This window comes from Phodopus roborovskii, unplaced genomic scaffold (genome assembly GCF_943737965.1).
Source record: "Phodopus roborovskii unplaced genomic scaffold, PHOROB, whole genome shotgun sequence".
Lineage (NCBI taxonomy): Eukaryota > Metazoa > Chordata > Mammalia > Rodentia > Cricetidae > Phodopus > Phodopus roborovskii.
This window is the reverse complement of record NW_026126599.1, coordinates 1,504,985-1,522,500: the sequence shown is the minus strand read 5'-3', so window position 1 is coordinate 1,522,500 and position 17,516 is coordinate 1,504,985. Positions and strand designations below refer to the sequence as shown.

General features: G+C 51.0%; 1 protein-coding gene across 4 annotated transcripts in view; it reads left to right on the top strand.

The window, feature by feature from the left end:
• The window catches only part of Pdgfa (platelet derived growth factor subunit A), a 21,119-nt gene extending 6,810 nt beyond the window's left edge, over positions 1-14,309 (top strand). For all 4 annotated transcript variants that reach the window (XM_051205554.1, XM_051205557.1, XM_051205555.1 and 1 more), the window contains exons 4-8: positions 2,340-2,444; positions 4,592-4,779; positions 11,410-11,536; positions 11,974-12,042; positions 13,461-14,309. In XM_051205554.1, the coding sequence (XP_051061511.1) occupies positions 2,340-2,444; positions 4,592-4,779; positions 11,410-11,536; positions 11,974-12,029 (476 nt within the window). In that variant the 3' untranslated portion in view covers positions 12,030-12,042; positions 13,461-14,309. The remainder of the gene's footprint in view (positions 1-2,339; positions 2,445-4,591; positions 4,780-11,409; positions 11,537-11,973; positions 12,043-13,460) is intronic.
• Positions 14,310-17,516: the final 3,207 nt, after the last annotated feature.

Sequence of the window (17,516 nt, the reverse complement as noted above, 5' to 3'; positions counted from 1 at the left end):
GGACTGTAGCCAGGACAGGGCTAGTGGACTCTGCCTGTCCTTTCCTCCAGCAGTCGTCAGATATTTGTCACTGAGACATCTGTATAGGATAAAGGGAGATGACTTGGTTAACCTGATAGGGGCTTAGCCACTGATTTATGATAGGCTCTGCTGTGTCACACAGGATAACATCCACATGCTCCCAAAGAGCTTACTTGCCACACATCAAAGATGCCACAGTAGTACAGTAGTGGATCAACCATTAGCTTGTGACTACCTGTTGTTTTTTGTTGTTTGTTTAAGCTTGTGACCTCTTTTTTTTTTTTTTTTTTTTAAGCTATGGTCTCATGTAGCTCAGGCTGCCTTTGCACTCTTATGCTGCCAAGGAAGTTCTCCTGCCTCTACTATTTAATGTAGTGCTGGGGATGAAACCAGGGACTCATGTGTTCTGGACCCTCTTCCGGCTGAACTGCATCCCCAGCTGTTTTGTTTGTTTGTTTTTGTTTTCTGAGAAGGGTGGCCTTGAACTTCAGATCCTTCTGTTAATGCCACCACATCTGGCTCATGACCAGCTATCTTGATCTGGACTTGCCTTGAGTAGGAGCTGTGGCCAGTCTCTGTGTCAGGGAGCTGAGCCTACTGTGCACTGGGCCTAGAGGGTCCCAGCATTCTTGTTCTTGTGGTGTTCACTTGGGGGTTTTAAAATTTTTATGATGTTTATTTTTCTGAGACTGGCTCTTGTGTATCCCAGGCTGTCTTTGGATTTACTTTGGGGCTGATTTTGAATTCTTGATCCTGCTTCTCTTACCTCCTGAGTGAGGGGGTTCATTCACCACAAGCATGTCTGACTTGTCCTTGTCTTGTTCAATATATCTGGATTCTACTGCTCTGGCCTATGCAAAGTCAGTGATACCTACTATGTGCATGTTGAGGCCAGCACAAGGCACCCAAGGACCTCAGTTGGCATCACTGCCTCCTTTCCCAGGCCCTGAGTGGATGGCTCATTCATCTCTTGTTAGCTTGGCCATGGCAGGATGGTCATCACTAGGTCATGACTCATCATGTCACTTTTTTTGGTGAAGAGATGCTTCTCTGTAACAGTTGGTTGACGGGAAATTTTTACTGCATGAGCAGTTCTGATCTTATTTTGGGTTAAAAAAAAAAAATCCGTGCCATTGGAACATTGAGTCATTTTAAATAGTTTTTGGGCTCAGATTCATCGTTGACATTCACACCTTAGGCAAGTCTTTGCTTTTTATCTTAAATGTGTGGGTAGCAGACATCTCGGGGTGGAGGAGGCTGGCATGTCTCCTGTTGGTTTGTGGATGGTGTGGTATCTGGTGGGGTTTGTATCGCCTGCTAGGAGAGCCCTCCATTTGGGCAGAATGTCACTAAATGTTGGGGCCCAGGAGAGATTCGAGTGTCCCCGGGAAGAAGTGGGAGGGGGAGGGAACTTTGCATGGCATAGTCTGGGAAAGCTAGGTATAGTTTATATTGGGGGCTAATCTGTCTATACAGCATGTGGTGGAGCTCTGTCTCCAGGAATCAAAGATTTGGGGGGCAATGTGTTCCAGGGGTTGGTTCTCCAGGCTGATCTTAACTGTCCTCCATTCTGTGAGACCGGGTAGCCCTATCTTTGCTGGACACCTGGTAGCCCTCAGTGTGTGAACACTCCTTCAAGCACTGGCTTTTCCCTCACTCCCTTCTGTAGGCCTCATTCGCTGGGCCCCCAGGACTCTCGCCCCAGGCCTGTGACTGCACGCCTCACTTCTTACTCTACTAGCAGCCGCACCCCTTTGCTGTTTCTCATGGCCTCTGGCCCTCAGAGCAGGCTTATTTCAGGAACAGTGGAGGTTGGCTTGCAGCCCAGTCTGGCGTTTGCTTCCGATGCCCCTCTGAGGTTAGGACACTTCATCAAAGCCTGCTTTACAAGAGGGAGGCCCTGTGCACACAGCAGCAGGAGAGAGGCCGCCGCCCTTCCCATCTTTGCTTCAGCTGATAGGGATAGTGCTCCAGAACTGGGCCCAGCTGGGTGGCCTTGGGACCTGCCTGACCCTATGCTGCCCTCCAAGGGTTCCCTTCAGAGGTCACATGGTAAGGAAGACTACCTGAATGCCTTCCTGGACAGACCTCAGATTTTCAGTGAGAGTTGTGTTTTGGGGACATGCATACTGACAAGACAGGGAGTTGGTTGGTGATACACATTGAAAACCCCACGTGGGATATGAGGGTCTGGGGTCGGGGGCTGAGCTACTGCATCTTGCTCTGCAGGCTGCTATGTAACCCTTAGCTGTTCAGGTCCCAAGGGTATGACACATAGATGTCCGCACTGGTTACCATATTCTTTTCTCCACTTGTAGGGGCTGAGGATGCCTTGGAGACAAGCCTGAGAGCCCATGGGTCCCACGCCATTAAGCATGTGCCCGAGAAGCGGCCTGTGCCTATTCGCAGGAAGAGAAGTATTGGTGAGCATGGGAGGGGTGTCCAGCAGCTGGAAGGGTGCAGGTCTAGGCTGGAACAGTGAATGCTCCCCTCTAATTCAGAGGCTGAAGGCACAGCCACCTAGCCCCCCCCCCCTCCACCAAACAAAGGCTTTGCTGGCCTCTTGCCTTCCCTGTGGAGAAGGCCGCCCTCTTTCTCCTCTGTAGAGTGTCTCCTGCCTGCCCTTCTGCAGTCTTGTGCCTGGGCCAAGAGTTTCCAGGAGGGGAACATTATAAATTCCTTAAGTGCCCAGTCTTGTCAGGGCCTGTCTGCAAGGAGGCTTCGTTGGAAAACGTGGCCAAGCTTAATTTCCAGTTCCTGATGGAGCTCTAGCATGTCCCTGGGCTTCAGCTACAGAGCTGGGTGCAGCCTGGAGTGTGTCGGACATTCCTTCCAGTATCCCTTCCTCATTCACCGTTCTCTCTAGGGTTCCACATGGCCCTTGTTCTGGGAAAAACTAGATTCTCTCAAGACCTATGCATTCTCCTCCTGGGGTGGGGTGGCAGGTATGACCCACCCAGTCCTGGCTCAGCTAAGTGTGCGTCTACATACTGTTTGCCTGTTGGCTGCTATGTGACTCTGGGCAAGTGGATCCCTCTCTCTGAGTTTTAGTAATCTATATATCAGCAGGAAGGTAGATTTTACCAGTGCCTTATTGGCTATCAGAGGTGAGAATAGAATCCCCATTCCCAGCTGAGCTGGGGGGCACTGTCTGCAACCTACATAGGGGGCTAAGCCTCTGCATGGGACTCACTTAGAAGACTACAAGGGCTGTGGTGAGAGATGTAAAGGGGCCAAGCCCAGTTGCCCAGTGTGCCCGGCCCAGTGTTCCTAAACACTCTCTGTGCTGGAGAGACTCATAATCCAGAAGGACAATGCAGACTCCTGAGGTCAGGGAGGAATCTGGTCCCCATCTCTGTTTATCCATGCCTTCCTTTCTCAACCCCCCCCCCCCCAAGGAGTCTGTAGACACCTACCTGTGTAGCTCCTCTGGGGTGTGTTGGCTGCTGTGGGTGTGCATAACCCTGTGTCTCATAGGTATGGTTTATTCCTGTTGGTTAGCTGGCCTGAATCTCTTCTACCCTGAAGACCCTGGCCCCCTACTCCCTCCAGCTCTGAATCTAGGGTTCAGGAACCCTTGTGTTGATAGGGCAGAAGGCAGAGTCAGTAGGTAGGCCCCAGAGGCTTCCTGGCACCTTAGTCGCCTCTCCTCACATTGGTTAGTCCCAAAGCTGGACACTACTAGGCAGCCATTATGTCGTGACTAATGGGGGCTAGAGTTCAATGGGTTAATGAGGATTGCTTAAGGAAGAGAAGGGTGTGTGTCCCAGGGTCCTGAGGGATTTCTTGTCTGCTATGCACACCTGGTAAGCAGATGGCCCCAGACTGGCTGTGTTCACCTATGTGATTAGAGCAGGGCAGGAAATAGCTGACTCCTCCTTGGGAGACAAATAAGTGTAGTTTTGCTGGCTTTCGTGACCATGTCCCCAGCTCCGGGCTATGTGGAAACTGGGGTTGAGCTGCTCCTCTGCTGTCTCACTTCTTGATCTGCAAAAGAAAGTAGAGGGGTACTAGGAAAAGAACCAATGCCTTGTGAATGTTAGGTAAGTGCTCTACCACTGAGCCATACCTCACCCAGCCCCTCACTGGGGGATTCTAGGCAGTTGCTCTACCACTGAGCCATACCCCAGCCCCTCACTGGGGGATTCTAGGCATGTACTCTACCACTGAGCCACACCCCAGCTCCTCACTGGGGGAATCTAGGCAGGTGCTTTACCATTGAGCCACACCCTAGCCTCTTGTGGTGGTGGTGGGGTGGGGGAATGGTTCTAGGCAAATATTATGCCACTGAACCATTTTCCTAGCCCTCTTCACTTTTGAGACAAGACCTCCCTAAGTTGTCCAGGTTGGCCTTGAACTATGTCTGTAGCTTTGATATGAGTTTCAGCCCTGTACATTCAGGAGCCTGATGGCAACCAGCATTTTCTTTCATACTGGAATCTGCCACAGGGATGCCACAGGGCTAGCCAGGGTGGGCATCTCTGAGTTGGGTGGAGAGAACCGAAGTCATGTTCATGTGCTACTGGTAGATATCTAGGTCTCTTCATTCACAGTCCTCTTGCTTTTGTAGAGGAAGCCATTCCTGCAGTTTGCAAGACCAGGACGGTCATTTACGAGATACCTCGGAGCCAGGTGGACCCCACATCGGCCAACTTCCTGATTTGGCCCCCGTGTGTGGAGGTGAAGCGCTGCACCGGCTGCTGTAATACCAGCAGCGTCAAGTGCCAGCCCTCAAGGGTTCACCACCGCAGTGTCAAGGTGAGCCCGGCTCTTTCTGGTCATCAGCCTTGCAAGATGCTCTTGGGCTGGTGTGATGGTTTGAAGGGGGCGGAGCATATGCCTTAAGGTTGTTAGCACACAGCTCTGTACAAGCCAGGGGGCTGGCTTCAGTGAGCTTCAGGAGTGACTAGGACATTCCATGGTCACAGTGTGCTTCTGTCATTGAGGAGTTGTGAATGAATGTCTCTTTATCCTAGATAGGGTAGCATTTGGGTTGAGCACTAGTGGCTGACTAAAGGAAGTTCACCCAAGTCCAGCTTGCTGAGCCACGGAGGCTATTTTGAGTCCTTACAGAAGTGTGAGTGACCGTAGCACAGGAAAGCCCGCCCTGGCATTGATGATAACGGGAGATGTCCGCATCTCTAGAGCTTTTTCCCATAGAGTCTCCTCTCCTCAGCAATTGTTACTGCTCATGTGTGTGTATGTGGAGGGGTTCTTGTGACTCTTGTAACTTTCTGAGCTTGTTTCATTAGCCTCCTGGATCTTACTACCTTCCTCTAAGAAGGGAATGTTTTAATTCAGAGGAAATAGCCACATATCACCGCGAGAGGTATCTGGGGGCCCATGGTTTGCATGCGTGGTCATTATCTTTATAGATGACGGTGAAACTTGGGTCTAGTCCTCTCTCAACCCACATGTCCCTCGGTCCTCCTGGGGCTCAGTTGTTGACCTCCTTGCTGGATGAGGGAGGGTTTCTAGTCATCAGGGGTTTGGTCCCTCTTTGGACATGAGTCTAAGAACATAGTTGAAGGCTGGTTGTCTTATGTTGCAGAGGCTGGATCCCTTTTGTTCCATCAGTCAGACACTCTAGGACAGTAGTTCTCAGCTTCATGTTGTGACCCCCCCACACCACCATAAAATTACTTTGTTGCTATTTTGTTGCTCCTGTTAGGAATTACAATGTAACTGTCTGATCTGGGACTCTGAAGGGGTCATGACCCACAGGCTGAGAATCATCTTTTTAAGCTGCTCAATAGTCTGAAAGCTGACTCCACCCGATTGAGGCCTTTTTGTTAAATGTGTGACCATTTGGGTGGCTGAGTGGGCACAAGGGACTCTAGATAGCTGAAGGGCTAGGATGCCTCTGAGGATAGCATCTACTTCTGACACAGTCAGGCTTCTGTAGCCAGGCTACTTTTCTTGGGTGAAGGGTCCCCAGAATTATGCATGAGGATTTCAGATCCCATTCTTCCACCCTAGTAAATCCATCTCAGCCTCCAACCCTGCTGTGACCCTTGGCCCCAACAGTAGGGAGGTGCCAGGAGAACATCTTTCTTGGTAAGGACCTGTATTCAGTAGCTCATTTGCAACCCACACCTGTAGTTGAGACTGGTTTTGTTGGCTGCTCTTTAGTCTCCCGAGTGTTCTAGGAGTAATCATTGCAGGCATCTTCAGGGCTGGATACCCATCAAAAGCCCTGAACTTTTCCCTGGGTCCCATGGACTTGTCTGGGGGTGCTCTCTGGGTTTGCTAGCAACCCTCAGAGGTTAGACAGGATGCTGCCTACCAGCAGGGTCTTGCTACCTGCTCGACCCTCAGGTAGCTCGACCCTCAGGCTGGCTCGAGCACCCTGTTAGCCCATGTGACTTAGACCAGCCTCAGCCTTTCCTTAGGCCTCAGGATTCCCACTGATGGTGTATTGAGGAGTCTGGAAAGCTGCCATCTTGTTCTTTTGGGGACAGGTAACAGGTTTGACCCAGGGTCGGTCTGTCTGTTTGTCAATTTATCAGGCTTCATTTCTTGCCTGCCTACCTGCCTGTCATGATGGACTTGTGTAGTCTAGGCTGGCTTAGAACTATGTAGCCCAGACTGGTGTTAAGCCTCTGCAGCCTCCTGACTGGCAGGATTACAAGAGTGAACTATGACATTGTGAGTTTAGGAATAGTTTTTCTATGCTGGAGACATGCTTGAAGGGTGGGTAGAATGACGAGGTATGTGGGGCACTGTCTATTCCCATTGACACTGCTGCCCATTGGGATTAGTGACTCCTGCTCAGTGCTGTACGGGATTATACCTCCACCCCCTGGGTCTCATTTGCCCAGTAAGGGCCAGTCTAGTCCTGTTTGGGCTAGGCTCTCCCATACTCCCTCCTAAGCACCTGCCCACATGCATCACCACTGCCACCCATCCAGGGCTGGGAGGGGACATCTGGCCCAAGATACTGCAGGCTCTGGCAGAAGGGAAAGAAGGTCCATTATGGCTGCCAACTCTGCAGCATTTGGAGTAGAGATTGGTGCTAACCTGGATGGAGGCAGATGGGCCCAAAAGTCCCAGACTTAGGGTCAGCAGGGGTGGGGCAGATGATGAGGCTCAAGGTAGCCATATCTACCCTGTATGATCTGTGCCATCAACCCTGGTTCCTCTGTGTATGTGTGTGTTGGCCTGTTCCTTGTGGTGCTATGTGTTAAACCCAGGACTTCTCATTATAGGCAAATGTTTACCGCTGAGTCACATCCCAGCCCCTCACTAGGGGATTCTAGGCAGGTGCTCAACCACTAAGCCAAGCCCCCAACTCTTGGTATGTAGTTTTTGTTGTAAGATGGGGTCTAAGTTAAATTACTCAGGTTGGCTTTGAACTTACTCTGTAGCCTAGGCAGGCCTTGAACTCCTACTGTAGCCTCCCAAGTGCTGGTTGGGATGGTGTCTGAGAAACCTGGGACCTCACCTATTTGGCCTCCTGGGCCCTACCTGTTATGCCTGATCCCAGGTGCTAGCTGTGTTCTCCAGACCTTGCTGTGGAAGCTGGAGAAGGATGCTCTATGGGCCTGTACAGTGAGCATAGGCCAGGCTCATGGAGCTACCTAAAGTGTTTGGCCTGGACAGAAGTGAGGCCTCTCCTGTCTACATTATATGGGGCTGCCAAGGAGTCAAGGAGTGGGGTTTCCAAGAGGTTAGGGGTTGTAACTGCCAAAGAGCCTGGTCGGCTCTGAACCATTGTTTGACCTGGCTGCTGAGCTGCGTAGGGAGGTTACTTCACCAGGCTTGTGTCAGGACTCTGCTGGGTCAGACTCTGGGTTTCTATGTCCCCAACTTGGGTAGGGTTTGGAGTTGTGTTCTAGGGAGAGTCCCAGCTCAGCTCCGTCAGGTGGCTCATGCAAAGATTTCAGAGATGATGGCCAGGCTGGCTTTAGTTCTGAAGGCGTGAGTTTCATGACCCTTCCTCTGGTGAGGAACTTGAGGTCTGAGGAACCTGGGGCAGCGTGGCAGAAGACACCCCGGGTGTGCTTGATGTCCATCAAGCTCTGAGTCCCTTCCTGTCCTTCAGCCAGGTGGGACAGGGATCCATCCCCCTACCTTTGAGGCCTGGCACCAGCTTCCCTCCTCAGTGGATGTTCACGGGACAGTTGGGGAGCTAGAGCATAACACCCTCTTGATCAAGTTAGAGGATTAGCCTGGGAAGACCACTGGTCTCTGGGGCTATGTGACCTCAGGGCATCACTCCTTTTAAATCCGGGCTATTGGACAACAGAACTGAGTGCTGAGGGACCTGGGCAAGTTGTCCACTGGGCTGTACTCAGTTTCTCCTCTATTGAAACAGGCTGTCATAGGGTCCATGTAGCTGACCTGTAGGAGGGACTGTGCTCTAGGTTCAGCTCAAAATCAACAGTGGCCTTTATCATAGATGACACTGTCCTGAGGCTTGGGAGCAGTCAGGACAAGCCCTCCTGGGGGACAATGATCGGAGAGTAGCCTGACCAGGTGACACTCTGTGTTGAACTTGAGGGAGCTGAGGATCGCTTGTGGGGCTCCTGAAACTTTACCATCTCCTTTTATACTTTCAAGTAGGCAGTTTTGAAAATTTAGTATTCGTAACATGTTCTTCGGGGGGGGGGGGGCTGTAGCCGTTTCCTGGCCAGACAGAGGTGACAGAGCAGCTGGAATCTTTGCATTCCCAGGGCAGGTGCTCCCATAAACCACTGTTTGTTTTTGTCTGGTAAACATGAGCCTGTCTGGGAGAAAGGGGGCTCCCCAGCTGGAATGGCTCATCAGTTGCCCCTCATGCAGGGGACCACTAGATGCAGAAGGGTCAAGGTCTGGGTCTGTCCAATAGTCAGCCTCATTGGGAAAAGCTAAGGGCCTGGTCAGGCTGGAGGGCTATAGCTAAGACCAGGCCAAAAGCCCTTGTGACACCTGGAGTTCAGACCTACCTGGTCTCCATCACAGAGGCGGAGTTGGGAAGGGCAGAGCAGCCACCTGCTGGTGTCTCTGGCCATGGTCTCTCTCAGGCCTGGGTTTAGCTGGGAGTCTTGAAGTTTGCTGGACCACTAGGGACTGTGGACATCTTTGGAGGCCGGGGAACTGTGGTACATTACAGCACTATCGCCTACAGCTCCTCTGGGAACTGGCTGATGTTTTTCCTTTGGGAGAACTAGCTCCTCCCCCAACCACCCCAGGGCTCTTCAGGGGAGGGACAATTGTTGCCCTTTGGTTCCCTGGGGTGAAGTGTGAGACCACATTTCTGAGCATAGGGTCTGTGTGTTGCAATGCCTCTGGGACATGCTGACTTCCTGAACAGAACCTGGGGGCTCATTTTAGTAAGAAGCTTTGTATGAATATTGATTTTTGTTGAAGCTAACACCTATAAGGTGGCCCTGTCCCATGTCTAGGTGATTCTGTAACGTTGTGTCTTTGCTTGTTGTTTGTTATTATTTTTTTTAGTTTCTGTTTCTTGGGATACATTGTCTTGCTCTGTAGCCAGGTTTGCCTGGAACTCAGTGTGTAGCTCAGGCTGGACTTGAACTTGCAGCAGTCCTCCTGCCTCAGCCTACGGAGGGCTGGGATTCCTGGTCTGCCCCACCATACCCACTTGACTTTCGAGTGCCTCTACAGAGGTACCCTTGTTCTTTGGAGAGCTACCTGTGTGGATGCCCCATTTCACTGGTCAGATTGTAGGTATCTGAACAGCGAAGCCGACTATACTTCAGATGCCCCTGCCTTCACTGTCCCTAGTTGCTGTCCCTTCCTCCTCTTGACGTAGCGAAACCTCCTGGGCTGGCCCTTGACCCCTGACCCCTGGCCCCACGCCCTACATGATGAGCTCATACTTGGCAAACTGTATTCACACCTGAGGCACCCACACTACTTCACACGCCCGCTGGGCACCTGGCACCCTTTGCACCCATGTTAACCATTAATGTAGCCAAGGTGGTAGCCAAAGCAGAGTCTGGATGAGTCTGGTCCCCAGAGCTCTGAGCAGTTCCTTGGCCTGGATGCAGGGCTGACCCCTGCTTGGGTTCTCTCGGCTCCTGATCTTCAGTACCCTTCAGAGAGCAGTGGAAACTGTTCCCCTACCCAAATTCTCTCCAGGCATTCATTGTCTAAACCATTGAACACCCAAGAAACTGCCACCTCTAAGACCTATAGGCCACCCAGGGTGGGTTCAGTACAGTTATAACCTCAGTTTCCCCAGTGTATGGTGAGACAGAGCTCCCCAAGGGCTGTCCTGGGAGGCGAACACAGATTTGTCACTGTGGCATGCAGGGTTGGGAGGGTGGCACATGTCCCAGGTGGCATCAAGTTTGGGGCAGGCTGCCAATCATGCTCCCCGGGTCACCTCAGGAGAGGGCTTACTGTGCCTGAGTTTTCATTTCTATCCACGGAGGTGACAATCCTGCCTCCTCACTGACTGGCCAGGCGGGTTAAATGAGTGCTGGTGTCTGGACTCTGAGGGAGGTGGCCTGGAGCATTCCCTCACGCAGCCTCATGCTGGAATAGAGCAGCGTATATGTCCCAAGGCTGCCTCTTGATGGGGTGTTGGGGTGGGGGTTGTTAAGTAACTCTGTGAGCATGGTGAGGGAGTATGGAGTTGCATTCCTGGATCGGGAGCTGTGTACGCCACTCACATCTGTACCTGTGGGTGGGTAAAACACTCATGACAGGTGCTACCCTGAGAACAAGCTGTAGTGGTCCGTGTATGGCCAGGACCATGGAAGGATTGGCTTGGGATTCTAGAGTCTAATATGAACTTTTGGTGCCTGCTGTGTTGGTGTGTCTCCAGGGACCCTGGGTTGAGTGGGAAATGACTCTCAAAGGGAGGTCCCTCCTTTAGCAAGTTTTGTAGCCACGAGGCTGTCCCTATCTGAGACTCTGTTTTCTTCATTAACAACACAAACACCAGAGCAGTACCATGCTCTGCCCAGTTCACCCTTTCTTCAATGATGCCCTTCAGATCTTTTGGGCATTTAGGAGTCTCTTTGTAATCCAAGCTGGCCTCAGCACTCTGCTGCTGAAGAAGACCTTAAGTTCCTGATTCTCCTACCTCCATGTCCTGGGAACTAGGACTATATAGGCTTGTGCTACCATATTCATTCATTTTATGTGGTGCTGGGGGGTGGAACTCAGGGCTCTGTGGATGCTAGGCAAGCACTCTGCTAACTGAGCCACATCCCCTGCTGTGTAGCCCAGGCTGGCCTTGAACTTCTGAGCTCCCGAGTGCTGGGATGGCAGCTGTAGGCCTAGCATCATTGGGGTTTATTTCGAATGGAAACAAGCCTGAATTAAAGGGAAGATGCCTTGGGGGAGGTTAGAAACCCGAGTCCAGGTTTGGGATGAGCCTGGCAGGTCCCCCTCTGGCACATGGTATTGACACTGGCTTTGTTCCCTTGGCAGGTGGCCAAAGTGGAGTATGTCAGGAAGAAACCAAAATTGAAAGAGGTCCAGGTGAGGTTAGAGGAACACCTGGAGTGTGCATGTGCGACCTCCAACCTGAACCCAGACCATCGGGAGGAGGAGACGGGTGAGTGGCCAGCACTGCTCGTTTGTTGTGTGTGGGTCCTGAGGGATATGGGCTCTAGCCAAGTCAATCACAGAGTGATGGGAAAGTTGCTTCCTCTGAGTGAGGCAGCAGGCCCAGATTTCCCAGCTGTCCACACTGGCTTGCAGAGCTAGAGTCAGGTAAGCTGTGTCTGCGGAGTGCCACGTCTAGGTGGGACAGTAGACACTGGACTCAGACTGTGCCCTGCTGCCCAGGGTCTTTAACTTCATCCTGCCAAGCATAACCTGTACATTGCCAGCGTTCAGGCAGTCCAGGTGCAGAGAAAGACCCGGAAGTGTATGCACCAGGGTGGATCGGGCTTTCCTTTTGAAAGATAAACAACTCTAGTATTTATTGCCGTGGCTTCCCACCCCAGGCCCTCAGGAGGCCACTCACCTTCCCTGCCCTTTCCTTGACAGGAAGGCGTAGGGAATCAGGTAAAAAGCGGAAAAGAAAAAGGTTAAAACCCACCTAAGGCGGCCAACCAGGTAGGCCCTGCCCGCTGGGTGTGCTGGGGGACTCCCTCGCAGGGCTGGGACACAATCACATCGGCGAATCAGCTTCTGTGGGCCCTGATTGGCTCAAGGCTCTATGTGCTTCTGGGGCTCCTTGCAGCTACAGCTTTGCCCTTCTCTTGGTCATTGATCAGGCACTCGAGTGCCCCGTGGCGGGAAGGGTGGGGGTCCCCGGTGGTCTGCTGGAGTTCCCTGGGAAGAGGCTGCCCACTGTACCGACAGGTGAAAGTACCGAGGCTGTTACAGGTGACGGGTGAGGCTTGTGGAGGCTGAGTGGATCTGAAGAGCTTTAAGTGGACAGTTGACTTTTGAAACCAGTGGCAGCCTGGGAAAAGGAGGTAGACATCAGTCTGGGTAAGACCAGGAGAGGAAGCTACAACAGGTGTCATCGGTGGTCCTTTCTATTTGGTACTTTAGATTCTGTCTTCAAAATGACTCTCGGGACCCACGGTGGTTGCTAGTGCTGTCATATTCCAAGCTGGAAGAGTCAGGTTGGGTAAAGAAGGGCCATAGAGCCTCTCAGGAATGCTTGTTTCAAACCCACCCTGTGACGGCTTTTTTCCCCGGAAGTGTAGGGAATGTAGGTGAGGCATGTCATTTCCCAGGCCTGTCCTGAGTGTCAGCTTGTCTGGCCCAGAGGTCTGGAGCCTGTCTGGCTGAGCCCTTCCTCCTGGCACATGGTACTTTGGGGCATCCAAGACAAACAGTTATTCTGGGCAAGAGAGTCCTCAGAGATAGGGTGTCTGAGAGCCCTGGCTCCCACAGGAGTGTGGCTGGAGATGCCTGCTTTGGGCATGTGTCTCCTCAAGCAGGTCCTTGGGGCTGTTCCATGTGGCTCTGATGGGCCTGCTGCTGACAGAGACCCTTTCCAAGTGAGAGGCAGGTGTTCCCATGACTGCCTGTGTCCTGCTGGCAACCTGTCTCCGGGCCGAGGGTGGAGGCATTGGTGGCTCATTGTCGAACTGGAGGTTATAGCTTTGTGATAGCAAGACAAGCACCACAAGACAGACAGACAGACAGACATACACATTTACACACAGTGTGGATGGTGGCATCTATTCTTCCAGTTGCTTCATGGCCCAAAATGTCAGACCTCCAGTGAGCACATTAGGCTGGAAGAAAGAAAGAAAGAAAATAAGAAAGAAAGGAAGAAAGAAAGAAAGGAAGGGATAAAGAAACTTTCTATGCCTCAGTTTCTCCATCTGTGCAATGGGAGCATGGCTTCTTCTGTGAAATGCAACCAGCCTAGTCCCAATTCTTAACTATGAAAATTTGATTTTTTTTTTAATTGTACATCAAAATTCATATCCTAAGACATAAGTTGTGTGGGGCCAAGTGGCCCTGGTGTTTTCTATCTGGTCATAACCTCAACTCATTCTCTCTTCCCGCAGATGTGAGGTGAGATGAGCCGGCCGCCCTCTCCCGGGACACGGATGTACGTGGCGTGTGACATTCCTGAACATACTATGTATGGTGCTTCATTGCCAATGTGCGTGCGGTCTTTGTTCTCCTCCGTGAAAAACTGTGTCTGAGGACAAAGAGACAGTGTCCGTTTGTTCAGTGTGACATCAAAGCAAGTACTGTAGCACTCGGAGAGACAGTGAGAAAGCTTCCTTGTCACAGAGAGCGAAAACAAAACCACAAAAAATAACAAAAAAAATCAAAAAAAAAATTAAAAAAACAAAACAAAACAAAACAAAAAAAAAACCCCAACAACAACAAAAAACCCACCACAAGAAACAAAAAGACTGAAGTGGGCGGCAGAAGGGCCGTCTTGCAGGACTGACCCTTGAGTGGCGGCTGATGTTGGCCACTGCCCTGGATTCTGCCCGTGGGCACAGGTGCTTTTCGACGAGGAAACCCGGAGCCTGCCTGGGGTGCTGCCTGCGGTTCTAGGCAAGGAAGCTGAACAGCTGGGAGATGCCCATGGGCCTGGAAGCCACCACCTTGCTTGAGTCTGCCTAGGACCTTCCAGACGGCCTTACGTGGAATTTCTTTTTCTTTCTTTTCATTGTTTGTTTGTTTTTTTTTTTTTTACACCATAAAGTGATTAAGCCTTTTCTTTTTATTCTCTGCCTAGCTCTTTTCTTTCTTTTTTTTTTTTTAAATCTCTTGGATGACTTTTTCGTCGATAACACGCACGAGGCTGCTGTAAGTTGGGACAGCGAGACGGTTATTTTTTTCCTAGCCAAACTAATGAGGTGTATTAAAATAAACATGGTATACCTACCTATACATCATTTCTGATGCGCCTCTGGCTTCCTATGTTCCTCGGCCCCTTTAGAATTAACCTCTACCTTAAGTCATATGAGAGGACTATGTAGGAGTCATTCAGTTATGGATCGTCCTCCCATGCCCCAACCCCAAGTGGCTACCCCCATTGCTAAATGGTTTCCATGGTAGTGCAGAGATGGGGCTGAGATTATTTCGGGGTAAGCTGTTGGGCTTAACTGTTAAACAGAATTGTGTGTGTGTGGTTTCCTTGTTTTGTTTTGTTTTTGTAAAGGTGAACTTTGTATTTTTTAATATCAGTTTATATACCTGAAAGCCCGCTATATATTTTTTTTTTATTTTGAACTAAATGGAGAAAAAAAAAAAATCAACAGACTTCATGCACATCAGAGACATTCTGTGGTCTGTTTTTCTAGTTGGTTTCTGGAGTCGCTCCATGCCCATTCTCACCTGTCTTGTAGTTGATTTGGGGGTGTGTGAAGACTTGGGGATCTGAGAAAGAGGGCTAGAGAGGTGGCAGAGTGACAGGCAACCTGCCCTGGCTCCTGACTGAAATGGGAACAGACCAGAGGGGGTTGTCCTGCCTGCAAGCTTGAGGACAACACCCTCTGCAGAGCCAGATGCCAGTGTCAGGCAGCCATGTGCCAAAGTGAGTTATCGGTCAGTAGAGGGGTCAACATGGGCAGCCTGTGGCTCAGTGGCCATCAGAGGTCCCTGTGGGCTGTCGTGCATTCTCATGAGAAGCGTCTAGAAGTTTAGCAGTAAACCCTTACTGTGCTTTAGTTGGACAGTTGTATCCAGGTGAACAACGTGGCTCAGAGGTTAAGAGCCATGGCCTAGCACCCAGGCCTCCTGTACTCCAGGCTGCTCTGTGGGAAGCCACTTGGTTCAGTGTTTCACATCCCTTAAATTAGGGGAGCCAGAGACTGGTGCTCATGGGAAATTCCCCAGGCTGGGAGCCCTGAGGACTGGCCTGTGGGCCTGTTAATGGCGTTTACTCAGGCCCATAGACAGTGGCCCTGGATCCCACCCCCAAGAGTGGGCTGCACTGCCTTGGTGGGTGAATGGCCTGCTGCCTGCTCTACAGACTGCTTCATGTTGAGCCCTGTTGGCACACTTTTCTGCTGTTGCTCGCCTCTCCCCAACCCCCACCTGCATGTGGGCGGAGCACCACAGCTCTTCTATAGTCCCTTGGCTTTCAGTTTTCCAGCTGTTAACTTGTTTCATCTGGTTGCCATGATAGTTCCCATGCCCTTGATGGTTCTTCCTATGACCTTGGGATGCCCTCCTGTGACCTTAGCTTTCTTCCTGTGAACCCAGGGGTTAAGCTTTCCTCTGTTAACTTGATGTTTTCCCAGTGACCTTGAGGTGTCTGTCCTGTTACCTTGAGCTTTTGTGTCCCGACGCTGAGATTTCTTCCTATGTGCCCATGATCTTATACTTCTTTCTGTGACTTTGAATCTTCCTCTTATGAACCTGTGACCTTGAGTATTCTTTTATGACCTCGAACACCCGACCTTCAGGGTTCTTCCTCTGACCTTGAAGTTTTCTCTTGTGGCTTGAGGTTTCTTCCAGCCCTGTGACCTTGAACATTCCTTCTGGGGCCCATGACCTTGACATTTCTGTGACCTTTCCCCCTGTACTGTGTAGTCTTGATATTTCTTCCTGAGTTGTGACCTTGAGGTTTTCTATGAACTTGTGACCTTGAATTTTGGATCCTGAACTTTAGGTTTCTTTTCATGAGTTCTGTGGCATCTCTCTGCCCTCACTGTATCTGTAAGGCAGAGCTGTAGATGGACCTGATGCTCCAGATGGGCTCTGATGTCTAATGTGTCTTTGGGGGTGTCACATCTGTCCTCATTATCTGGCACGGAGCACTTCCATGGAGACAGGTTCCTCCTACACTTGCCTGGAGGCCCCACAGTTTCTTGTTCCTGAAGCTGGGTTGGTGAGACCTGTTTTTCCCTTGCTGGACTCTTGTGTCTTGGCCTCTTGTCCCCTGGTGGATGAGCTAGGCTGTGCTGGCACAAGTAGCTTCCTTTAGCTCTTAGATCCAGCTCTTAGGTCAACGTTGCAGCTGGACCACTTGATTGGGCTCCAAGAATGCCCAGCCACCCTTGTCCTTTCCTCCAGGTTTTCCTGGGTAGTCTGGGAATGGAAATTTGGCCCTGGTTGAGAGTCACTCTGTTTTAAGGATGGCGCTACTCCTTCAACATAATACCCTGAACCATCTGGGAGCGTTCCATATGGACATCATGGGGACACAATTCTAGGGGCAGCAGAGGGCGTTGAGTTGAGGCTGGCTGGTCAGGAGCCTTTGCCTCCCTGGCCCCAGGAAAGCAAAGGTGTAGCACACCCCATGTCAAGCTGTGACTCTGGCTAAACCTAGGCTCAAGGGCCCTTTACTGAAACTAAATGGTCCAAAGAGACTCATAGCTGAATCCTCCCAGGAGTCACAGCCTCCAGGTGAGCACACTGCAACTCTGCACAACATCAGAGAGGAAGCATGGCCTGAGATCCAGCCTGGAGGCCAACAGAACCCAATAAGTGCTACTTGTATTCCTTCACAACTGAGAGACAGTCATGCAGTGGCCCTGGCGTTACCCCAAGGGTTACTTTCTTCACCCAGGAAGCCAGGGGGATGGCTTTTCCATTTCCCTGAAACACCCAGTACCAGACCCCAGCGAGGCCAGGTCAGATGGTGAAAGGATATTCACCCCTGCGAGGTGAGATAACAAGGGGCTGGGGTCTCAGGATGCTGGAGGTGCCATTTGATTGACCATGGCCACTTTGGATGCATGATGCCCAAGTCCTGGGGGCTCTGGGCTGCATCCAACTCATAAGTATATACAGTCTCAGCTGCAGGTGTGCCTCAAGTTAGGCTTCTATTGCTGTGACACAATAACTGTGTCCAAAAGTGACCTGGGAAGGAAAGGCTTTCTTTCAGATTTCAGTTGTAGTCAGTCCATCATCTAAAGAAGTCAGGGAAGTATCTGATGCAGAGGCCATGGAGGAATGCTGCTTACAGGCCCATCGGTAATATCACCCCTATGGCATGGCCTTTCCCACAGCAATTATCCGTCAAGAAAATGTACCACAGGCCAATCTGGTGAGGATATTTTCTAAATCGACGTTCCCTCTTCTAAAATGATTCTCGCCAAAAACTAGCCAACACAAGGCAAGATGGTCAATAATGGTGCTTCAGGGGCTCTGAG